We start from the raw sequence: 25,605 nt of genomic DNA on the forward strand, positions 1-25,605 counted from the left end.
CAATCTAAAAGTCAGCAATTACAAAGACAACAGGTAGATAAATGCACAAAGATGGGAAGAAACCAGTGCAAAAAGGCTGAAAACATCCAAAACCAGAATGCCTGTTCTCCTTCAGGGGATCGCAGCTCCTCCTTAGCAAGGGAACAAGGCCTGTTGGAGAATGTGTGTGATGAATTGTCAGAATCAGGCTTCAGAAGGTGGGACTTCTGTGAGCTAAAAGAACATGTTCTAACCCAATGCAAAGAAACTAAGAACCTTGAAAAAAGGTTTGATGAAATGCTAATGAGAATAGACAATTTAGAGAGGAATATAAGTGAATTAACGAAGCTGAAAAACACAATATGAGAACTTCACGAAGTATGTGCAAGTTTTAACAGTCGAATTGACCAAGTAGAATAAAGGATATTAGAGGTTGAAGACCAACTTAATGAAATAAAATGAGAAGACAAGATTAGAGAAAAAAGCGTAAAAAGGAATGAGCAAAGTCTCCAAGAAATATGGGACTGTGTGAAAAGACCTCATTTACGTTTGATAGGTGTACCTGAATGTGACGAAGAGAACTAATCCAAGTTGGAAAATATTCTTCAGTATATTATTCAGGAAAACTTTCCCAACCTAGCAAGGCAGGACAATATTCAGCTCCAGGTAATACAGAGAACACCACAAAGATATTCCTCAAGAAGAGCAACCCCAAGACACATAATCGTCAGATTCACCAGGGTTAAAATGCAGGAGAAAATGCTAAGGGCAGCCAGAGAGAAAGGTAAGGTTACCCACAAAGGGAAGCCTATCAGACTCACAGCAGATCTCTCAGCAGAAACCCTACAAGCCAGAAGAGAGTGGGGGCCGATATTCAACATCCTTAAAGAAAAGAATTTTTTCAACCCAGAATTTCATATCCAGCCAAACTAAGCTTCATAAGTGAAGGAAAAATAAAATTTTTTTTTTTTTTTTTTTTTTTTGAGACGGAGTTTCGCTCTTGTTACCCAGGCTGGAGTGCAATGGCGCGATCTTGGCTCACCGCAACCTCCGCCTCCTGGGCTCAGGCAATTCTCCTGCCTCAGCCTCCTGAGTAGCTGGGATTACAGGCATGCGCCACCATGCCCAGCTAGTTTTTTGTATTTTTAGTAGAGACGGGGTTTCACCATGTTGACCAGGATGGTCTCGATCTCTCAACCTCGTGATCCACCCGCCTCGGCCTCCCAAAGTGCTGGGATTACAGGCTTGAGCCACCGCGCCCAGCCAATAAAATATTTTGTGAACAAGCAAGTACTCAAGAGATTTCATCACCATCAGGCCTGCTTTACAAGAGCTTCTGAAAGAAGCACTACACATAGAAAGGAACATCCAGTATCAATAGCCATTCCAAAAATATACCAAAAAGTAAAGAGCATCAACATAATGAAAAATCTACATCAACTAATAGGCAAAACAGCCAGCTAGTATTAAATGGTAGTATTAAACTCACATATATCAATATTAATCCTAAATTTAAATAGACTAAATGCCCCAATCAAAAGACACAGACAGGTAAATTGGATAAAAAGACAAAACCCATCGGTATGCTGCATCCAGACCCATCTCACATGCAAGGATACACAAAGACTCAAAACAAAGGGATGGAGGAAGATTTACCAACCGAATGGAGAGCAAAAAAAAAATAAATAAATAAAATAAAAAGCAGGAGTTGTAATTCTCACCTCTAATAAAATAGACTTTAAAGCAACAAAGATAAAAGAGGCAAAGAAGGACATTACATAATGGTAAAAGGATCAATGCAACAAGAAGAGCTAACGATCCTAAATATATACGCACCCAATACAGGAGCACCCAGATACATAAGGCAAGTTCTTAATGACTTATAAAGAGACTTAGACTCCCACACAATCATAGTGGGAGACTTTAACATAACACTGTCAATATTAGACAGATCAACAAGACTGAAAATTAACAAGGATATCCAGGACTTGAACTCAGACCTGGAACAAGTAAACTTAATAATTTACAGAACTCTCCACCCCAAATCCACAAAACATACATTCTTCTCAGTACCACATCACACCTACTCTAAAAGTGACTACATAATTGGAAGTAAATCACTCCTCAGTAATTGCATAGCATTTCATGGGTTTAAATGAAATATTGGTTGGCTGCTTGTTCGTTATTTTCCTCCCTTATTTCTTCCTGTCTCCATTGTTAAGCACAATTATTGGCATAAAAGAGGTTTCTAGTACCCATTTTTAGACTGCATTCTAGCCTGGGCAGTAAAGCAAGACTCCCGTTCTCTCTCCCTCTTTCTCTTCCTCTTTCTTTCTCTCTTTCATTCTTTTTTTTCTTTCTTTCTTTAAAAAAAAACAAAAACCAAAAAACACTCTGACGTCTAGGGTAAAGAATCGCCTGCTTACACTGGTTCACTGCTGTCCTGAGGATAACACTTTCGTATGTGAAAAGTTCTTTAAACATAAAAACACACCATGAAGTTTTCCAACAAACTAAAGGTGAAGTATTTCTAAGTAGCTGAAAAAAGAAAAAAGAAACCAGCTCTTTTTCCTCAGAAGTTTGATGAGGTCTTGGGTTGCATTGGAACAATATTGTTGAGCTATTGTCATCAACTCCAGGAGCAAGTCACACTTCCCTGGGGGCCTACTCCTATTGGCCAGGGGCTGTCTAGGCCACTGTCATTAGGCACGAGGGAGCAGGGACTGATTGCCTGGGGTTATATGAATTCATGTCCATCCCACAGGAGGCTGATTCTAGCGTTGACTGCTACAAGGGTCTGCCCTGGGCTTTACTGAATGAAAAGCTTTTGACAGTGAAGAGCTCAATATTTTTCTTTGTGAATTGGGCATCTACGTGCTACCTTTAATTTCCTTTGCACTTTTTCCCCCCCAAACAAGTGGACTTGTAAAAGAATAACTTTTAAACTCCTCATACTTTGCTTTCCTCATTTCTTGGATTTTTTTTTTTTTTTAAACATTTTGTCTCTTTTTTTTTTCTTTTTCTTTTTTGTGGAGATGGGGGGTGGAGGTTGCTTTCTAGTCTTTACCAGAATTTGCTAGACAAATTCTGAAAGAGCTGTAACACTATAACTTGGAAATTAATAAAACAATTTTTTTTTTGAGATGGAGTTTCGTTCTTGTTACTCAGGCTGGAGTACAATGGTGCCATCTCAGTTCACTGTAACTTCTGTGTCCTGGGTTCAAGCGATTCTCCTACCTCAGCCTCACAAGTAGCTGCGATTACAGGCATGTACTACCACACCCAGCTAATTTTGTATTTTTAGTAGAGATAGGATTTCTCCATTTCGGTCAGGCTGGTCTCGAACTCCTGACCTCAGTTGATCCACCCACCTCGGCCTCCCAAAGTGCTGGGATTACAGGCGTGAGCCACCATGCCTGGCCAACAAAAAAAATTTTATACAGCAACTAAATTTTTTTGTCGTCAGCAAGGAATCAGTAAATTAACAACAAAAATCTTTTGCAGAAAATTTTGCAGGCACAAATAACCTCACCTCTGTCGTGCTACTTTGTTTGTGTTTTTCTGTGAAACCAGTCTTTCAGCCTAAACACTTTTTCCATTTCTGAGGCACCAAAGAGTACAAGACTGTGTAAACAGAGAGAACTCCATTGTCAACTGTTTACGTTCTGGCTCAAAGTCTCTCCTTAGCCTTTTGAGCCCGGCTAAGCTCAAGGGTCAAAGACCCACAGCAGGCCTAGACTGAAGAGTGTTCTTTAGTTTACTCCCTCATAGTGGAGGACAGACCCAAAGGGCTGGCCTTCTTTTTGTGGAATCTGGTTACATCTATAAGTGGGATCTGCAGAGAAAGTTTTGGTGAAAAACTCTAAGAGTTATGCATTCCAAAAAGCAAAGGAGTGTAAAAGTCAGTGAAACAGGCCATGGCTGAAGCTTAAAAGTGATTCCCATGTCTGTCATAAATGTTCCCATGTCAGGGTGTACTCTACTTTCCTGCATAAAGGAAACTCGATGATTTATGCACCTGAAGGATGTATCTTAACAACGACTGTGCAGGAAATGTACTGAGAAACTTTCTCTAGGTTTTGTCTAGAGGAGCTCCACAGCAGAGGCGAACAGCAATTTAACATGTCCTCTAAAGTGAAGTTTACCTTTAGTTGTATTAATTTTAAGTGTATGGGGGGGAAGGCAACTAGTCTTCCTAGTTGATGGTAATTTGCTTACTCTTTTAAAATATCCATCCCTAGGCTGGGCGCGGTTGCTCAAGCCTGTAATCCCAGCACTTTGGGAGGCTGAGACGGGTGGATCATGAGGTCAAGAGATCAAGACCATTCTGGTCAACATGGTGAAACCCCGTCTCTACTAAAAATACAAAAAATTAGCTGGGCATGGTGGCGCGTGCCTGTAATCCCAGCTACTCAGGAGGCTGAGGCAGGAGAACTGCCTGAACCCAGGAGGCGGAGGTTGCGGTGAGCCGAGATCGAGCCATTGCACTCCAACCTGGGTGACAAGAGCGAAACTCCGTCTCAAAAAAAAAAAAAAAAATATATATATATATATATGTGTGTGTGTGTGTGTGTGTGTGTGTGTGTGTGTATTATATATATATCTCCATCCCTACATCATAGTAGGAATTATGAATAAATTTTCTAAGAGTATCTTTTGATTTGGCAAACAGTGTTAAGGTTCTTTTAAAAAGTTGGGGTTTGAAAAATGTAAGAAAAAAGTTCTGTCTCCTTGCTAAATAAAAGTAGTACTTTCTGAAAAATCAGTTTTTCACTCTTTCAGAAATCATTACAGATTCACAGGCGGTTGCAAACAAATGTATAGGAAGCCCTATGTACCTCTCTCCCAGCCCCATGAAAATCTGTTTTGACTGTTAGTTTTACTATGAAAAGAGGAAACAAACCTAAGGATTGAATTAGAAAATGGGCTGCTTCAGTTCTAGCCCAAAGGCATAGTGGAGACAGCACTACTGTTTTTTCCAGTGCACAGAAATGGGCAGCCATCTGCAGGCGGCACAGCAGGGATGCCAGACAGCATGCTGATTTTCTCTCTTTCACTGTTCTCCCCAACTCCATCTCCAGGTTCACAGTGACTGGATTTAAGGAAAGGTGAGGTAAGGCTCAAATGGGTATTGTGTGGCTGAAGAATGCCTTCAGGCTTTGCCCTCTATGTCTAGCCCTTGTCTTTTAAGGAAGGGAAACTTCCCCGCTCTTTTAAAATTAAAGCCCCTAGTCCTCTAGGTTTTATGGCTAGCTTTGGTGAAAGGAGGTTCTGGTTTCTATGACCTGCCTTGGGGAAGAGGGATTCTTGTTTCTAGGCTGGATAGGATAGAAGGGTAGGAAAAGGCCGAAGAAAACCTTTTGCATCTGAGGACTTCATTATGGAGTATGGCTTTCTGAGTTTCAGCATGCAGTAGGGATGGGTAATCAATTCGTGACCACAGGAAAAGATGTTTTTAGGGAGGTAGGGAAAAGAGATATAAAAGCTTAAAACCACTTATTTTAACTAAACACATGAAGTTATACCAAAGAAGCATAAGGATATTTAAAATTGTGCTTTAATTTCACATTTTGTCTGGTTGAAAGTGGGGGGATGAAAATGAAGAAAGTAAAACTCAGATGAGGAAGGAAGAAAGAAAGAAAAAGAGGGAGTGAGGATAGAGGCTTGTTACCTTCAGTTCAGAAGTTGAGTTTCAAGGAAGCTTTTGAGTTTTAGGTAAATTAATGCCCCGCTTGGACAGATTTTCAGGGCATCATCTGTCACCACTCTTTCAAATAGCAATGGATTAGCCATTCATCCTAGCTTTTTAGCATGGTATAGGCCTCTGACCATTACCCAATGGGATATCCACAGCTACACCTAGAGGATATCCTTCCCAGGCTGCAGAAGCAGACAACAATTCTACCTTATGATGTGACCTTCCAAGGCCAGATAGAGAAGCTTAAGTAAACAAGGGAACAATGGAAAGTATAACAGCAAACTGCTTATGATTTCCTTATTGAAGTCCTTTATCTTCATGCGGATACAATAAGAATACAATATTGGCACCGGGCGCGGTGGCTCAAGCCTGTAATCCCAGCACTTTGGGAGGCTGAGGCGGGCGGATCACGAGGTCAAGAGATTGAGACCATCCTGGTCAACATGGTGAAACCCCGTCTCTACTAAAAATACAAAAAATTAGCTGGGCATGGTGGTGCGTGCCTGTAATCCCAACTACTCAGGAGGCTGAGGCGGGAGAATTGCCTGAACCCAGGAGGCGGAGGTTGCGGTGAGCCGAGATCGCGCCATTGCACTCCAGCCTGGGTAACAAGAGCGAAACTCCGTCTCAAAAAAAAAAAAAAAAAAAAAAAAAAAGAATACAATATTGGCCACTTACCAGCTCTGGGCTTCAACACTTCATACCTGGCCAGTCCATTCCCTTCTTTCCTCCCTCAACAGAGAGTTTAACTGAAGGGCATAATCAAGTTTCCTTAATTCTTTAGCTTCCTTCTGGCTACACTTGACTCCCCATTCAGCCCCAGGACCATGTTTGTTACATGGTTAGCTACTTTAAGATTGCTGTCATTAACACCCTAACTTTCTACCAATCCAAAGATTAGTACTCAGAGCTGCAGTATGAAAATCCCAGGTGGTTGTTAGAAGTGCAGAATCAGGGCCTCTAAATCAGAATCTGCACATTAGCAAGATCTCCAGGTGATCCTCATATGTACATTAAAGTTTTAGAGGCATGGGCTGGCCTCCCCCAGCTCTGACCCTTTTCCATTACAAAATGCCACCCCTCTGCCAAAACCTATGCATAAATCACTGGAGACTCAGGGCTCCTTCACAATCTTCTAATTTTTTTTTCCTAGTACTTTGAGAGTAGCTCCTCAAACCCCCTTTCCACCTGCCATCCTCTTATTCCCATTTTTTCCTCCTTCCATTCCTATTTTCTTCCTAACTTGACAGAAGTCAGATGACTTTGCTGTGCTGTATATTTTTTTCCTTCTCTGCCTCAACATATTTCTGGTCTTCTGCCGCCCTCCATTATTTTCTCGTCTCAGATGAAGTAGCATCTTCCTCATTTGTAAGCTAGCCTCTCTACCTGTGCCCTTGATACAGTTTCCCTTTCCCTTTCTCTGGGATCTTCTCTTACTGATCTCCCCTCTCCCAGAATCATGTCCATCATCTCCACTAAGCCCTTCCCATTTGCATCCAAAGGGACCAGATCTTATTCTGAGAAAACCACAACATGCACACACATCCAGTCATATTCACTTGATCCTACTCCTTTCTGGTTTATGATCTATTTCTCCTTATTCACCATCAGATTTTGCATACAAATGGTCTAGAGCAGTGGTTTCCAACCGGGATGACTTTGCCATTGAGGGGACATTTAGCAGTATCTGGAGACATTTTTTGGGTGCTGCAACTGTGGGAAATGCTACTGGCATCTAGTGGGTAGGGGCCATAATGCTATTAAATATCCTACAATGCACAGGACAGCCTCCCACCACAAAATTATCTGGCTAGGGTGGCTACCTATCCCAGTTTGCTGGTAACTTTCCTGGCTATAGGCTTTTAGCACTGAATATCCTGTGTTCCAGGAAACACCTCAGTCCTGGCCATACTGGGACCATTGGTCATCATATCTATATCTATATCTATATCTATCTATCTATCTATCTATCTATCTATCTATCTATCTATCTATTTATCTTGCCCCAAATGTCAAAGTGCCAAAGTTAAGAAACGCTGCTCTACAAGGACCCATTAACTTTACATTTTTCTCACAAATTTCCTTTTCTTCAGTTGGAACTTTTAATTTCTGTCTTCTTTTCTACTGAAATAGTTTTCTTTTTCTTTTTTTTTTTTTGTTTTTGAGACAGGGTCTCACTCTCACAGAGGCTGGAGTGCAATGGTGCAGTTATAGCTCTTTTCAGCATCTAACTCCTGGGCTCAAGTAATCCTCCCACCTTGGCCCCCTAGCAGCTAGAATAGGCATGTCACCACCCTGGCTAATTTTTTTAATGTTTGTCTTTGCAGAGATGGGATCTCACTATGTTGCTTAGGCCACTCTCTAATTCCTGGCCTCAAGTGATCTCCCCAAAGTTTTGGGATTACAGGCGTGAGCCACCATGCCCAGGATGAAATTGTTTTCTTTTCTTTCTTTCTTTTTTTTTTTTTTGAGACGAAGTTTCACTCTTGTTACCCAGGCTGGGGTGCAATGGCGCGATCTCGGCTCACCGCAACCTCCGCCTCCTGGGTTCAGGCAATTCTCCTGCCTCAGCCTCCTGAGTAGCTCGGATTACAGGCACGTGCCACCATGCCCAGCTAATTTTTTGTATTTTTAGTAGAGACGGGGTTTCACCATGTTGACCAGGATGGTCTCAATCTATTGACCTCGTGATCTACCCGTCTCGGCCTCCCAAAGTGCTGGGATTACAGGCTTGAGCCACCACGCCCGGCTGGAAATTGTTTTCTTAAAAGTTACCAGTGGCACCTTCCAATCAAGAAATCCAATGGCTTTTCTCCTTCCTCTACCCTTTAGATTTCTATCTAAGCATTTGACACTGTTGACCATTATTTATTTTGAAGTCTCTTTTTTAAAATTTATTTTTTTACTTTTTAAATTTTTTTCTATTTTCTACCCCAAAATTGGATGTCATGAAGTTCTTTTTTCTCATACTCTTGTTATGTGCCTTCTCTTTTTTGTTATTCCTACTGTGTCTCTCTCTCTTTTTTTTTTTTTTTTTTTGAGGCAGAGTCTTGCTTTGTCACCCAGGCTGGAGTGCAGTGGCGCCATCTCAGCTCACTGCAACCTCCACCTCCTGGATTTTTTTTTCTGAGACGGAGTCTTGCTCTGTCACCCAGGCTAGAGTCCAGTGACGCAATCTCAGCTCACTGCAACCTCCGCCTCCTGGGTTCAAGTGATTCTTCTCACTCAGCCTTCCGTGTAGCTGGGATTACAGGCATCCGCCACCCACCCAGCTAATTTTTGTATTTTTTAGTAGAGACAGGGTTTCACCATCTTGGCCAGGCTGATCTTGACTCCTGACCTCGTGATCCACCTGCCTTGGCCTCACAAAGTGCTGGGATTACAGACATGAGCCACCACTCCCAGCCCCACCTCCTGTATTTAAGCAATTCTCCTGCCTCAGCCTCCTGAGTAGCTGGGATTACAGGCGCCTGCCACCACTCCTGGCTAATTTTTGTGTTTTTTAGTAGAGATGGAGTTTCACCATGTTGGCCAGAGTGGTCTCAAACTCCCGACCTCAGGTGATCCTCCTGCCTCAGTCTCCCAAAGTACTGGGATTACAGGCCTGAGCTACCACCCCCAGCACCTACTATGTCTTAAATATAGATTGGTTTTAGTTAGGTGTTTCTTGGTGCTTTTCTTTATTCTCCTATTAAAGAATTTATTCCACTCTTTTTTTTTTTTTTTTTTTAAGACGGAATTTCGCTCTTGTTACCCAGGCTGGAGTGCAATGGCACGATCTCGGCTCACCGCAACCTCCGCCTCCTGGGTTCAGGCAATTCTCCTGCCTCAACCTCCTGAGTAGCTGAGATTACAGGCACGCGCCACCATGCCCAGCTAATTTTTTGTATTTTAAGTAGAGACGGGGTTTCACCGTGTTGACCAGGATGGTCTCGATCTCCTGACCTTGTGATCCACCCGCCTCAGCCTCCCAAAGTGCTGGGATTACAGGCTTGAGCCACCGCGCCCGGCTGGCTTGAGCCACCGCGCCCGGCTGTATTCCACTCTTTAACTTCAGATCTCATCTCTATTAGTTGATTCCTAAATCTCCTTCCTGAGTCTTAGTCTTTCATTTCCAGTTGATTGAAGGGTTCCCATGAATGTCCAGCAGAATCCAATACTCGACCTGACTAATAACAGTTTAGGAAAAACATTTAATATACTGGTTAAGAGGAAAGATATAATCTAGCTTACATTTCCAGGCTGTGTTCCACTTTGGTCCTGTGTAAGCCTTAAATTCTATTGAACCAGAATAACTCTAGCCATACTCTTACATGTGCTTTCCATGGTTTAGGTTCATGTCTTCTTACTAATTGGAAAACACTTCTGCCTTTCTTCAAATCTTCCCGTTCATCCCAATGAGGAAAGTGTAGAATGGTGAAAATACTGAATCAGGAGTCAGAAGACCTGTTTGTCACTTTACTTGCTTTTAGACTTGGGACAATTACTTGAGCTTTCTATAACTTTATATATTTTAAGTAAAGAAATCATAATCCCATGTCTGCCTTTCACAAGATAGGTAATATGGAAAAATATTTTGAAAGATGGTAAACTACTAGTATGTAAGCCTTGTGTGTCGTTCTGAACTCTGATAATACTTTGAGCCTTTCTGATGGAATCTTGCCATCTCTTGTAGAGACAGTTAAAACACATTTCTTAAAAGTAGAGACCATAAGGTAAATCTTTTTCTTTCATAGTTTCTATCGTTGTACATGTCATGTTAACAGATTCTGAGTAAAGACTGATGAAAGAATTGCAATTCCACCTGTTTTTAATTCTTGTTTCACTAATTCCAAACATTTTATACTATATCAAATTTATCACCCCCCCTTTTTTTAAATCTCCAATTTAGGTGATGTCTTTCCAGTGCAAATGAATCCAATAACTCAATCTCAGTTTGTACCTTTGGGTGAAGTTCTTTGCTGTGCTATATCTGATATGAATACAGCTCAGATTGTAGTAACACAGGAATCACTTTTGGAGCATTTGATGAAACATTACCCAGGTAGAGTAATAAGTTTTTCTCCATTTGTACTTCACTGCATGTGTTTGGTTTCTATAATTAGTCTTAAACGCATAAGTAAACTGGGTGATATCCTTTTTTTCCCCTTCTGTAGAACTTTATATCAGAACCCTGCCAGAAGAAGTCCTGCATCAACAAATTTGATAAGGGTATTTCTTTTACTTTGCAGATAACCTTTTCCAAAAATAAATGCTTATGGCAATAAATAATTTAAATCACACTCTGTGAAAAGGAGTGCAAAATGAGAAAAAAAAGTTTATTTCCCCCCACCTTCCATTTTTCCATTCTCATTTCCCAGAGATAACAACTGCTATTATCATTTCTTATATATGATAATATAACAAATTTTATATAACATAAATTGGATCATTCTATACATTCCCTCAACATGTTCCCTTATTAACTTAAAAACGTATCTTGGAGATCTTTCTATGCTAACATATATTGACATGTCTCATTCTTTTACTTATTTATCTATTTTGAGACAAGGCCTCATTCTGTTGCCCAGGTTAGAGTGCAGAGGTACCTTCTTAGATTGCTGCAGCCTCAAACTCGTATGTTGAAGCAATCCTCCTGCCTTAGCCTCCTGAGTACCTGGGACCACAGGCACACACCACTTGTTATTTTATTTATTTTCTTCCTTTTCAAGAATGGCATCTAAGCCAGGTACAATGGCTTACCCATGTAATCCCAGCACTTTGGGAGACCAAGGCGGGTGGATCACAAGGTCAGGAGATCAAGACTATCCTAGCCCACTTGGTAAAACCCCATCTCTACTAAAAATACAAAAGTTAGCCGGGCGTGGTGGTGGGCACCAATAGTCCCAGCTACTCAGGAGGCTGAGGCAAGAGAATTGCTTGTACCCAGGAGGCGGATATTGCAGTGAGCTGAGATTGCGCCATTGCACTCCAGCCTGGTGACAGAGTGAGACTTCGTCTCAAACAACAACAACAAAGAATGGCATCTGGCTTCAGCAAACTTAGATATTTTATTCTTTTTTTTTTTTTTTTCTTTTTTTGAGATGGAGTTTCGCTCTTGTTACCCAGGCTGGAGTGCAATGGCGCGATCTCAGCTCACCGCAACCTCCGCCTCCTGGGTTCAGGCAATTCTCCTGCCTCAGCCTCCTGAGTAGCTGGGACTACAGGCACGCACCACCATGCCCAGCTAATTTTTTGTATTTTTAGTAGAGACGGAGTTTCACCATGTTGACCAGGATGGTCTCGATCTCTTGACCCCGTGATCCACCCGCCTCGGCCTCCCAAAGTGCTGGGATTACAGGCTTGAGCCATTGCATTTTGTTACCTTTTGCTTTGAAGAACTGTTAATACCATATCCTGATGCTAGGTAGTTTGCCCTCATCCAAGAACCAGACTAGTTTTCATTTTCTCTTGTAAATATTTAAGCTGTGAGACTGTGGTTTTTAAAAACTCCCGTTTTTTCATCAAGAATGCCTTCCACAGCCTAGTGGGGTGGCCCACACCTCTAGTCCCAGCTACTTGGTAGGCTGAGGCTAGAGCATCACATAAGGCCAGGAGTTCAAGGTTAGCCTAAGCAACATAGGGACACCTCATCTCTAAAAAATATAAGTAAAAATAAAAGAATTCTTTCCTCAGTTTAAATTTGTAATGGGTTTGTATTTGAGTGAAATCAGATTTTTTAAATTTACTCATTAATCTACACATATGCCTTTGTGTGGACCAAATTATTTTCCTGTTATTTTTATTTTTATTTTTGAAACAGGGTCTCACTCTGTTGCCCAGGTTGGAGTGCAGTGGTGCGATTATGACTCATTGTAACTTCTGCCTCTGGGGCTCAAGCGATCCTCTCACTTCAGCCTCCAGAGCATCTCAGATTACAGGCACCCGCCACCATGCCTTGCTAATTTTTGTACTTCCAGTAGAGGCGTGATTTCACCATGTTACCCAGCCTGATCTTGAATTCCTGAGCTCAAGTGATCTGCCTGCCTTGGTCTCCCAACGTGCTGGGATTACAGGCATGAGCCACCGTGCCCAGCCTATTCCTATTATTTAAGTTATAAATATTATTTATACTTCTTTACCTTTCTTTTCTTTTTTTTTTTTTTTTGAAACAGGGTCTTGGTCTGTTGCCCAGGCTGAAGTGCAGTGGCATGATCATAGCTCACTGCATCCTTGAACTCCTGGGCTCAAATGATCCTCCCATACCTGGCTAATATTTAAAAAATGTTTTGTAGAGACCAAGTCTTGCGATGTTGCCCAACCTGGTCTTGAACTCAGAGCTCAAGTGATCCTCCTGCCTTAGTTTCCCAAAGCTCTGGGATTACAGGCATGAGCTCTCAAGCCCAGCCCTGGCATTTTAATCACATATATTAATCATTTTACAATCAGCTCTGCGTTTATCAAGCCAATGTGTAGTCATTTCAGAGTTACTGATTTCACTCATTAAAATTTTTAATATTCAGAATCTATCAGTGTAAAATGCTTGTCTGTTTTAGGTATTGCAATTCCATCTCAAGATATTCTCTATACCACTCTGGGAATGCTGATTAAAGAAAGGAAGATTTATCACACTGGAGAAGGATACTTCATAGTTACTCCTCAGACTTACTTCATTACAAATACAACCACCCAGGAAAATAAGAAATTCCTGCCATCAGGTGAAAGTCACCCGATGCCAGCTTCCATGACATATCTGGTGAGCATGGAGAGCTGTGCAGAGTCAACCCAAGAGAATGCTGCCCCCATATCCCACTGTCAGTCTTGCCAGTGTTTTCAGGACGTGCACACTCAGGACGTTCAGGAACCACCACTTGCTGCAGAAGTGACTAGGAACAGTCACAGAGGTCTTGGGGAATCCGTACCTTGGGTACAGAATGGGGCAGTTTCAGTGTCTGAGGAGCACCACATGTGTGAGAGCACCAAACCTTTACCATGCACAAGAGATAAAGAAAAAGGCAAGAAGTTTGGTTTTAGTCTCTTATGGCGCAGCATATCTAGAAAGGAGAAGCCCAAAACAGAACACAGAAGTTTCTCTGCTCAGTTCCCACCCGAAGAATGGCCTGTCCGAGATGAAGATGACTTGGACAATATACCTCGAGATGTTGAACATGAGATAATCAAACGAATTAACCCCATTTTGACCGTTGACAATTTAATCAAACACACTGTCTTAATGCAAAAAGACGAATTACAGAAAAAATATAATAGCCAGGGCACTTCCACTGATGTGCTGACAATTGGGCATAAATATCCTTCAAAAGAGAGAGTTAAGAAAAGGCAGAGTCTGTCTGTAAAAACTCAAGGGCGGGGCCATTCTCGTAGGGATAGACACAAAGCCAGGAATCAGGGAAGTGAACTTCAGCCAGGAAGCATTAGACTGGAGAAACACCACAAGCTCCCTGCTACACAGCCCGCCCCCAGAATTAAAAGCCCAGATGAAATGGTAGGTCAGAAACCACTTAGTGAAATTACAACAGTGCTAGGTTCCCATTTGATTTACAAAAAGCAAATCAGTAATCCTTTTCAGGGTTTGTCTCACCGAGGAAGCACAATATGCAAAGGGTACAAAATTCAGAAGACCAGTGATCTGAAACCCAGCCAGACTGGACCAAAGGAAAAGTCTTTCCAAAGGCCTAGGTCCTTGGATTCCTCAGGAATCTTTGATGGTAAAGCCAAACAGCCATATGCTGAACAGCCTAATGATAAACTGGAAGCAGAATCCATTTACATAAATGACCCTACTGTCAAACCCATCAATCATGACTTCAGAGGTCACCTCTTAGATCACCCTCAACATATCGTCTTGCAAAATGATGGTAAATGCTGTCCCTTTACAGATAACATGTTGAGATATGATGGGTATAGTGGAGAAAATGAGGTAAATCCTGAAGTCTTGAGGGAAAGTCATTCCCACTTTGACAAGTTAGGGGAAACCAAAGAGACTCTGCATAGTGGGCCATCACGAGGTGCCTCCTCCTCAGACCGAACACCCTCTGCTTGTAGATTAGTGGATAACACCATACACCAGTTTCAAAATCTTGGCCTTTTGGATTACCCAGTTGGCATGAACCCTTTAAGACAACCTGAGAGAAATGACAGAGACTCAGAAGAATTATTGAGAAAAGGATTTGTCCAGGATGCAGAGACTATGAGCCTAGAAAATGAAGGGCTGTCTGATGATGACCAGGCCGTGTATCAGAATGAAGTGGAAGATGACGATGGTGCCTGTAGTTCATTATATCTAGAGGAGGATGACATTTCTGAGAATGATGACTTATGTCAAATGCTGCCTGGCCACATTCAGTATTCCTTCACAGGTGGAAGCCAGGGAAATTTAGGAAAACAAAAAGTGACTGAGAGATCTCTGACCGAGTACAACAGCACAATGGAGGGGGTAGAGCCTCAGCTGCTTAAAAGAAACGAATGCTACAAACTCACTGGGCTGCACGCTACCACAGATGAAAGCCAAAAACCTAACTTCTCTGCTGAAAGTTGTGGCCTAAATTCAGGGGCCCAGTTTGGTTTTAACTACAACGAAGAATCCAGTGTTGCTAAATGTGTACAGGCCTCAGCACCTGCTGATGAAAGAATCTTTGATTACTATAGCACAAGAAAAGCCAGTTCTGAAGCTGAAGTCACACAAGACTCTATTGGTGACACAGAAAAGAAGCCAGCTAGCTGGAGTCAGAGTCCTCAGAATCAGGAAATGAGAAAACATTTCCCACAAAAGTTCCAACTTTTCAACACTTCATATATGCCAGTGTTGGCTCAGGATAGCCAACATGAACACAATCACTTGGAAGGGACAGAAAATCACAGCATGGCAGGAGACAGTGGAATAGATTCTCCACGGTGAGTACACACACACACGTGTCTGATTAGCCACTGTCCTACAGGAATTATGAAAATCAAGGGCATATTGAGTTACCTAGTCAGAGACTGCTGAATATCACACTTTTATAATGATAACAATTCTCCCAGCTTTTATATCTTTACTGAATAAATTGTATAAAGTTACAATGAAATCTCTTATATAGTAAGATATGGTTTATTTTTAATGTGAATGAAATTTGACTGTCCCACTATTCATAAATCTTCAATTATTTTTTTCTTTTTTTGAGATGGAGTTGAACTCTGCCACCGAGGCTGGAGTACAGTGGCACGATCTCAGCTCACTGCAATCTCCACCTCCTGGGTTTAAGTAATTCTCCTGCCTCAGCCTACTGAATAGCTGGGATTACAGGCACGTGCCACTACACCCAGCTAATTTTTGTATTTTTAGTAGAGACAGGGTTTCACCATGTTGGTCAGGCTGGTCTCGAACTTCTGGCCTCATGATCCATCCTCCTTGGCCTTTCATAGTGCCGGGATTACAGGCATGAGCCACCACGCCTGGCAAAAATCTTCAGTTATTTCAAAAAATAGAAATAAATTTATGGCCGGGCGCGGTGGCTCAAGCCTGTAATCCCAGCACTTTGGGAGGCCGAGGCGGGTGGATCATAAGGTCAAGAGATCGAGACCAACCTGGTCAACATGGTGAAACCCCGTCTCTACTAAAAAAAATACTAAAAATTAGCTGGGCATGGTGGCGTGTGCCTGTAATCCCAGCTACTCAGGAGGCTGAGGCAGGAGAATTGCCTGAACCCAGGAGGCGGAGGTTGCGGTGAGCCGAGGTCGCGCCATTGCACTCCAGCCTGGGCAACAAGAGCGAAACTCCATCTCAAAAAAAAAAAAAAGAAAGAAATTTATTTATATAAACCAAGCACTTTCTGAACTAAGGTTTGGAAGTTTTCTCTTATATTCTTGGCTCTGCAAGAGAAAGGGATGTGGCTACTATCCACTCATCTTTTCTTTTTTTTCTTTTTTTGAGACAGTTTTGTTCTGTTGCCCAGGCTGGAGTGCAGTGGCACGATCTGCACTGTATTTTCCTTTCTTTTTTCTTTTGAGACGGAGTTTTGCTCTGTTGCCCAGGCTAGAGTGCAGTGGCATGATCTCTGCTTACTGCAACCTCTGCCTCCTGGGTTCAAGCACTTCTCCCACCTCAGCCTCCCGAGTAGCTGGGATCACAGGCATGCACCGCCATGCCCAGCTAATTTTTGTATTTTTTAGTAGATATGGGATTTTTCCATGTTGGCCAGGCTGTTCTTGAACTCGTGACTTCAAGTGATCCACCCACATCAACTTCCCAAGATTACAGGCATGAGCTACCATGCCCGGCCTCCACTAATATTTTCCATGCCAATTTGTTTAAACACACTTTGGATTATGAAAGTAGTATAGCCATGAACACTTAAGAAGTACTGAAAAGTATTTTTCGGCCGGGCGCGGTGGCTCAAGCCTGTAATCCCAGCACTTTGGGAGGCCGAGGTGGGTGGATCACGAGGTCAAGAGATCGAGACCATCCTGGTCAACATGGTGAAACCCCGTCTCTACTAAAAATACAAAAAATTAGCTGGGCATGGTGGCACGTGCCTGTAATCCCAGCTACTCAGGAGGCTGAGGCAGGAGAATTGCCTGAACCCAGGAGGCGGAGGTTGCAGTGAGCCGAGATCGCACCATTGCACTCCAGCCTGGGTAACAAGAGTGAAACTCCGTCTCAAAAAAAAAAAAAAAAGGACTGAAAAGCATTTTTTTTCTTATAAAATAGCTAACAATCTTTCTGGGTGAAAAATATTTTTAAAAACACCTATACTTATTCTGACATCTGTGTGTGTGTGTGTGTGTGTGTGTGTGTGTGTGTGTGTGTGTATGTATACTTTTTTTTTTTTTTTGAGACAGAATTTCACTCTTGTTGCCCAGGCTGGAGTGCAATGGTGTGGCCTCGGCTCACTGCAACCTCCACCTCCTGGATTCAAGCAATTCTCCTGCCTCAGCCTCCCAAGTAGCTGGGATTACAGGCACCTGCCACCATACCTGGCTAATTTTTGTGTTTTCAGTAGAGATGGGGTTTCACCATGTTGGCCAGGCTGGTCTCAAACTCCTGACCTCTGGTGATCTGCCCACTCACCCTCCTAAAGTGTTGGGATTACAGGTGTGAGCCACCACACCTAGCCTAACATCCATATATATATATATATATATATATATATATATATATTTTTTTTTTTTTTTTTTTTTTTTTTTTTTGAGACGGAGTTTCGCTCTTGTTACCCAGGCTGGAGTGCAATGGCGCGATCTCGGCTCACCGCAACCTCCGCCTCCTGGGCTCAGGCAATTCTCCTGCCTCAGCCTCCTGAGTAGCTGGGATTACAGGCACGCGCCACCACGCCCAGCTAATTTTTTGTATTTTTAGTAGAGACGGGGTTTCACCATGTTGACCAGGATGGTCTCGATCTCTCGACCTTGTGATCCACCCGCCTCGGCCTCCCAAAGTGCTGGGATTACAGGCTTGAGCCACCGCGCCCGGCCACATCTAGATATTTTTTAAGAATCATTTTATATTTGGTGTATTTCTCTATAACACTTCAGTCTGAATGTTTAGATCTATAGATTTTGTCTACTGGGCTCATACTGAGTTACTATTTTGCATGTTGCTTTTTAAAATTAATAGTCTATCATGAACATTTTCTTTATGTTATTAAATAGTTTCTCAAAGGTCATTCTAAAAATTTGGTGCATGTTTTTGCTAGTTTTTTGTTTTGTTTTGTTTTTGCTCTGAGACAGTGATTCACTCTGTTGCCCAGGCTGGAGTGCAGTGGTACAATCACAGCTCACTGCAGCTTCAACCTCCCTGGGCTCAAGTGATCCTCCTACCTCAGTCTCCTGAGTGCCTGGGACTACAGGCACATGCCACCATGCCCAACTAATTTTTTTTTTTTTTAAGAGATGGGGTTTCATCATGTTGCTCAGCTGGTTGGTCTCAAACTCCTGGGCTTAAGTGATCCATCCTCACCGGCCCCCCAAAGGCTGGGATTATAGGTGTGAGCCACTGAGCCTGGCTGGCCCTATACTTTTTTCTATGCATTTGTAAGCTCTTGGTTTTTTTCTTTGAGACAGTGTTGCACTCTGTCACCTAGGCTGGAGTGCAATGACATAATCCTAGCTCACTGCAGCCTAGACCTCCTGGGCTCAAGCCATTCCCCCACCTCAGCCTCTGGAGCAGCTTGGACTGCAAGCACCTGATACTATGCCCAGCTAATTTTTTGGTAGAGATGAGGTTTTACAATGTTACCCTGGGTAGTCTTGAACTCCTGGGCTCAAGGGATTCTCCCAAAGTGCTGGGATTTAAGGCATGATCCACTAGAGACAACATATTGTTGTGTTTTTAAGGCTGGCCTCGAACTCCTGGACTCAAGCAATCCTCTTGCCTTGGCCTCCCAGTTTTGGGATTACAGTCATGAACCACTGCACCAGGGCTTAAAGTATGTTTAGTAACAAATCATACACAGCAATGGCTTTCTTTTTTCACGTAATTTATATATGTCTATCCTGTGATCGATAAATGTAGCTCAAGCTTTTTTTTTTTTTTTTGAGACATAGTCTTCCTCTGTCACCCAGGCTAGAGTGCAGTGGCGTGATCTCAGCTCACTGCAATCTCTGCCTCCCAGGTTCAAGTGATTCTCCTGCCTTAGTCGCCCGAGTAGCTAGGATTACAGGCACACACCACCATGCCCAGCTAATTTTTGCATTTTTATTAGAGACAGGGTTTCACCATGTTGTCGAGGCTGGTCTCAAACTCCTGACCTCAGGTGATCCACCACCTTAGCCTCTAAAGTGCCAGGATTACAGGCATGAGCCACTGCACCTGGCCTCAAGCTTCTTTTTTTATTCTTGCTTCAGCCTCCTGTGCAGCTGGACTACAGGCGTGAGCCAGCACGCCCAGACATTTGTGTGTGTGTGTGTGTGTGTGTTTTAGTAGAGATGGGGTTTCACCATGTTAGCCAGGCTGGTCTCAAACTCCTGGCCTCAAGTGATCCACCTACCTTGGCCTCCCAATGTGCAGGGATTATAGGTGTGAGGCACAAGGTTGTTTTTAATGGTTGTTTAGCATTCCATTATGTGGACCCCTATTTATATATATATTATTATTTTCCTTTGTTTTCTCTCTTTTTTAAAAAAGAGGCAGGGTCTCATACTGTTGCCCAGGATAGAGTACAGTGGTTCAATCAGGGCTAACTACAGCCTTCACCTCCTGGTCTCAAGCAGTCTTCTCAAATCAGCCCCCTGAGTAGCTGAGACCACAGGCATGTACCATCACACCCAGCTGTTGCTGCTGCTTATTATTTTGTAAGAATGTGGTCTCACTATGCTTTCCAGGTTGGTCTCAAATTCCTGGGCTCAAGCAATTCTCCCGTCTTGGCCTCTCAAAGTGCTAGGGTTATAGGCATGAGCCACTGTGCCCAGCCTATTTTCCTTTCCTTGACATTTAGATCATTCTCAAATTTTTACTATTAATAAGTCAACCTGCAGTGAGTTGTTTTTGCATAAAAATGTTTGTGGGTATTTCTGAGTATTTTCTTAGGATATATTCCTAAAAATCTACATTTTAAAAACGTATCATTACTTCTTTATTGGGGGAACAAGATCTTTTCTTTTAGAAACAATAGTTTGATTGTTTCAATTAAACTATTAAGTTTCAATTAAACTTAAAGATTATTATTAAATCTTAGCTGGGCATGGTGGCGCGTGCCTGTAATCCCAGCTACTCAGGAGGCTGAGGCAGGAGAATTGCCTGAACCCAGGAGGTGGAGGTTGTGGTGAGCCGAGATCGCACCATTGCACTCCAGCCTGGGTAACAAGAGCGAAACTCCATCTCAAAAAAAAAAAACAAAAACAAAAAACAAACAAACAAACAAACAAAAAAAGATTATTATTAAATCTTTTTTTGTGTGTGATTAAGTCTCACTCTGTCTTCCAGGCTAGTGTGCGGTGGCATGATCTTGGCTCACTGCAACCTCTATCTCCCGGGTCCAGGTGATTCCCCTGCCTCAACCTCCATAGCAGCTGAGATTATAGGCTTCTGCCACCATGCCCAGCTAATTTTTGTATATATATATATATATATATATATATTTTTTTTTTTTAGACGGAGTTTCGCTCTTGTTACCCAGGCTGGAGTGCAATGGCGCGATCTCGGCTCACCGCAACCTCCGCCTCCTGGGTTCAGGCAATTCTCCTGCCTCAGCCTCCTGAGTAGCTGGGATTACAGGCATATGCCACCATGCCCAGCTACTTTTTTGTATTTTTTTAGTAGAGACGGGGTTTCACCATGTTGACCAGGATGGTCTCGATCTTTTGACCTTGTGATCCACCCGCCTCAGCCTCCCAAAGTGCTGGGATTACAGGCTTGAGCCACTGCGCCCGGCCCTAATTTTTGTATTTTTAATAGAGATGGGGTTTCACCATGTTGGCTGGGCTAGTCTGGAACCCCTGACCTCAAGTGATCACCCACCTTGGCCTCCCAAAGTGCTGGGATTACAGGCATGAGCTACTGCGCCAGCTATTAAGTCTTTTAAGAGAATCAAAACGTCTTCAAACATGAACAATGAGGATGTAAACCAACAAGCCATGGGTTCTTTTTCTCTCTCTGTGGCAAAAAAAAAAAAAAATAATAATACAAAACAAAAGCAGATGAGAGACATTACTCCTTGATAGGTGACTGGGAATTTTGATTTGAAAAATTTTGAGAAACTTAATTTCTTAAGAATTACCTATTTTTAAGCAACATGCTTTTCTTAAAAGGCTTATAACTAAAATTGACAGAGATTTCTAGGAAAGGGAAGTGAAATTTGAACATCAATTGTGTGCCATAATGGTTATAAGGATTAGGAGGATAGAGATGAACTAGACATTGTTTCTACTTACAGGAAGCATTCAATTTAGTTGAGGAGATAAACAATAAACATAGACCAGTTGAACTTAAGAACAAAGCATGAAGTCATGACAGAATTACAGAACTGAGTAAACTGAGTGATAGGCTGTTTAGAGGAAGACTTATTGGAGGACATATTTTTGAGAGAGATATATATATATATATATATATTTTTTTTTTTGAGACGGAGTTTCGCTCTTGTTGCCCAGGCTGGAGTGCAATGGCGCGATATCGGCTCACCGCAACCTCCACCTCCTGGGCTCAGGCAATTCTCCTGCCTCAGCCTCCTGAGTAGCTGGGATTACAGGCATGCGCCACCATGCCCAGCTAATTTTTTTGTATCTTTAGTAGAGACGGGGTTTCACCATGTTGACCAGGTTGGTCTCGATCTCTCGACCTTGTGATCCACCCGCCTCGGCCTCCCAAAGTGCTGGGATTACAGGCTTGAGCCACCGCGCCCGGCCTTTTTTTTGAGATATATTTGAATGTAATGGACAGTTGATGGAAAGTAACAAAGTGGGAAAGTGAAAAGCAAAAATAACCAAATAGTTTTTAGATTTTTGTTTGTTTGTTTTGTTGTTGTTGTTTTTGAGACAGTCTCACTCTGTTGCCCAGGCTGGAGTGTAGTTGTGTGATCTTGGCTCCCTGCAACCTCTGCCTCATGAGTTCAAGGGATTCTCAAGCCTCAGTCTCATGAGTAGCTGAGATTACAGGTGTGCACCACCATGCTTGGCTAATTTTTGTATTGAAACCAATGGTGAGACAGGGTTTCACCATGTTGGCTGGACTGGCCTCAAACTCCTGGTCTCAAGTTGATATCCACCCGCCTTGGCCTCCCAAAGTGCTGGGATTACAGGGGTGAGCCACTGTGCCCAGGCTACCAAACAGTATTGTGAGTTGGCCGAGGCAAGCCGTCTGTGTTAGATAAGGGACTAATATAGCTTATACCTCCTGGAAAAGGACATTGTAATATTAAAAATACAATAGTTTGCTTTTCTCTTCCATATGATTTCTCATAAAAGTAATAAATTTCACAGGAAGATATTGGCCACTTCAGATGTGTAGAAGTTTTTCAGGAAACTTACTGTTTCTGACTAGAATATACTTGATACTGGATCTGAGAACAGATGTTGTTCAGAAAACATAAACAGCACAGTAGCACCTCAGTTATTTGACAGAGGCTTTCAAAGAGCTGTCAAATACTTGAGGTGCTATTGTGAAGCTGTTAAAATGTAAAGAGCACTTCATATTTTTAAAGGTTAACTTATTTGATCAGTGTACCTTAGCATTAGTAAACGTACTACTTCAAAGTAACAAATGAAAGTATAATGCCTTGGTTAGCAATCCAAGTTCCCTTCGAAGCCAATAATTCTGTTATTTTTAATACCTTTAGGACACAGAGTCTGGCATCTAATAATTCAGTCATTTTGGATGGACTGAAAAGAAGACAGAATTTTCTGCAAAACTTTGAAGGCACAAAGAGTAGTCAACCACTCACATCTAATTCCTTACTACAACTAACTCCAGTCATAAATGTTTGATTTTCTTTTGGAAACATTTTTGTAAAAAGGTACAGCATTACTACAGAATCTTTCAATCATATAAGAATTGAGTATATAAGCATTGTCTAAAGGCAAGCATATCTGTGTTATTAACTACATTATGTATTTTGTTTTATTTACTGGCTTTTTTTTGGCATCTTAAGTCTTTTTGAAGCTTATTTTACTGTGAATTTATTGGGAGTATGTAGACTATTTTCAATTAAAAAGTGGAATTATTGGTCCCCTTCCAAGTAAATTGTAATTAACTTGCATTTTTATACATTAGTTTCTCAAATACATAGAATGCCAATTTACTTCCTGTAGTGAGTTGTTTTTTTTTAATCTACACTAGTATTGAGTTTTCAAGTATGTGGATCTCGCGAGATTTCAACACAAAATTCAGAAATAGTGTGTGCTGCAAGTAAGCAGTGTCTGTTGCAAGAAAACAGTGTCTACTGCATGGTATCTATACAACCCTAAGTCTTTGTCATTATCAAGAAAGAATTTACATAAATGTGTTGGCTACTTTGCATTAAGAATTCATTTAATCTAATCATTGCTGCCCAGGTCTTCTCTTTGACCTGCTTGGACGTGAACAAATGGTTCCAAATGTGACTGACAATGTCAAAAATTCCTGTGGTTGTACTACTGGTTCTTCCCTACATTTCAGGCCTTCTTTAATGGATGGCAGGGAAAAGTCAGATGTGGAGATGGAAGGGAAGCAGAATGGTTACCAAATGACTTGGGAGTGAAAGGGAGGTTCTGAATGAGAGGTTTAGAGAAAGATGGAAGGAGTCTGGTAGACATTTAGCAATTCATTCTACATTTTGGTCCATTCCCACTCATGGTAATACCTATACTTTTTTCTGGCAAGCCTTTTCAGACCAATTAGTGGAATGGTCAGTCTTCTTGGGTTTGGGGAACATGGAGCAATCAAGACTGGTTTCAGCCTATCGAGTAGATGATGGTGCTGATTTATGGTTGAGGGAATGTTTTTTCTTTGCTTGTTTGTTTTTTGAGATGAAGTCTTGTACTGTCGCATGGGCTGGAGTGCAATGGTGCAATCTCGGCTCACTGCAACCTCCGACTCCCAAGTTCAAGCGATTCTCTTGCCCTAGGCTCCAGAGTAGCTGGGATTACAGGTGTGCGCCACCATGCCCGGCTAATTTTTTATATTTTTAGTAGAGATGGGGTTTCACTGTGTTGGACAGGCTGGTCTTGGACTCCTGACCTCATGATCCACCTGCCCCAGCCTCCCAAAGTGCTGGGATTACAGGGGTGAGCCACCGCACCCAGCCAGAGGGAATTTTTTTTTTTTTAAGAGGTTTCTAAGGATTGTCAAGGCCCTAGATCTCAAAAATGATTGAATAATTGGAGAGTGTCTTTCTGGCTGTCACCATACTGACAGCAGTGAAGTCCAGAGAGAAGGCCAACACCGGAGACTTCATGCAGTCTCTGTGGAAGTGAAATCACATTCACTGCTCCGTTTTGCAGTGGTCAGACCACTCACTCTTGACTGTTTTCAGTGGATTCCAACTGATGTACTACTGCATTCTGAGAAGATTGTTGTCACAAAGACACTGTAAACCCTGCTCCAAGTACCAAGAAACTTGGGTAATCTGGTACAGAAAAGACTTGTAGGGGAAGTAGAGGTGAGAGTATTGTTTTAGGGGGTCTTACAGCATGGAATCAGCACCAGTGAATGGAAATTAAGGGAAAAATTTTAACAATAAAAAAAATTTTTTTAGAGATGGGGTCTCTGTCACCCAGGCTAGAATGCAGTGTGGTGATCACAGCATACTGCAGCCTCGCCCTCCTGGACTCAAGTGATCCTCCCACCTTAGCCTCCTGAGTAGCTAGGACTATAGACGTAAACCACCAGGCTTGGCTAAGTTTATTTTTTGTAGAGACAGGATCTCACTGTGTTGCCCAGGCTGGCCTTGGACTCCTGTCCTCAAGCAATCATCCTGCCTGGGCCTCCCAAGGTGCTGGGATTACAGGTGTGAGCCACTGTGCCTGGCAGAATTTTCTTTTTTTTTGAGACAGTCTCGCTGTTGCCAGGCTGGAATGCAGTGGCGTGATCTCAGCTTACTGTAACCTCCGCCCCCACCAGGTTCAAGCGATTCTCCTGCCTCAGCCTCCTGAGTAGCTGGGACTACGGGTGTACACCACCATGCCCAGCTAATTTTTGTATTTTTTTTTTTTTGAGACGGAGTTTCGCTCTTGTTACCCAGGCTGGAGTGCAATGGCGTGATCTCGGCTCACCGCAACCTCCGCCTCCTGGGTTCAGGCCATTCTCCTGCCTCAGCCTCCTGAGTAGCTGGGATTACAGGCACGTGCCACCATGCCCAGCTAATTTTTTGTATTTTTAGTCGAGACGGGGTTTCACCATGTTGACCAGGATGGTCTCGATCTCTCGACCTCGTGATCCACCCGCCTCAGCCTCCCAAAGTGCTGGGATTACAAGCTTGAGCCACCGTGCCCAGCCCTTAATTTTTGTATTTTTATTAGAGACGGGGTTTCACCATGTTGGCCAG

At 42.5% G+C, this 25,605-nt stretch overlaps 1 protein-coding gene and 1 pseudogene across 1 annotated transcript in view; one reads left to right on the forward strand and one right to left on the reverse strand.

Annotated features, from left to right (window-relative positions):
- Nucleotides 1–23,382, forward strand: part of STOX1 (storkhead box 1) — a 55,707-nt gene extending 32,325 nt beyond the window's left edge. The window contains exons 2-4 of the mRNA XM_003928667.4: nucleotides 10,569–10,721; nucleotides 13,213–15,568; nucleotides 22,921–23,382. Of these exons, the coding sequence (XP_003928716.3) occupies nucleotides 10,569–10,721; nucleotides 13,213–15,568; nucleotides 22,921–23,068 (2,657 nt within the window). The 3' untranslated portion in view covers nucleotides 23,069–23,382. The remainder of the gene's footprint in view (nucleotides 1–10,568; nucleotides 10,722–13,212; nucleotides 15,569–22,920) is intronic.
- On the reverse strand, nucleotides 3,029–3,086 carry LOC120367459 (U7 small nuclear RNA; annotated as a pseudogene).
- Nucleotides 23,383–25,605: the final 2,223 nt, after the last annotated feature.

Source organism: Saimiri boliviensis, chromosome 12, assembly GCF_048565385.1.
Source record: "Saimiri boliviensis isolate mSaiBol1 chromosome 12, mSaiBol1.pri, whole genome shotgun sequence".
NCBI classification, from domain to species: Eukaryota; Metazoa; Chordata; class Mammalia; order Primates; family Cebidae; genus Saimiri; species Saimiri boliviensis.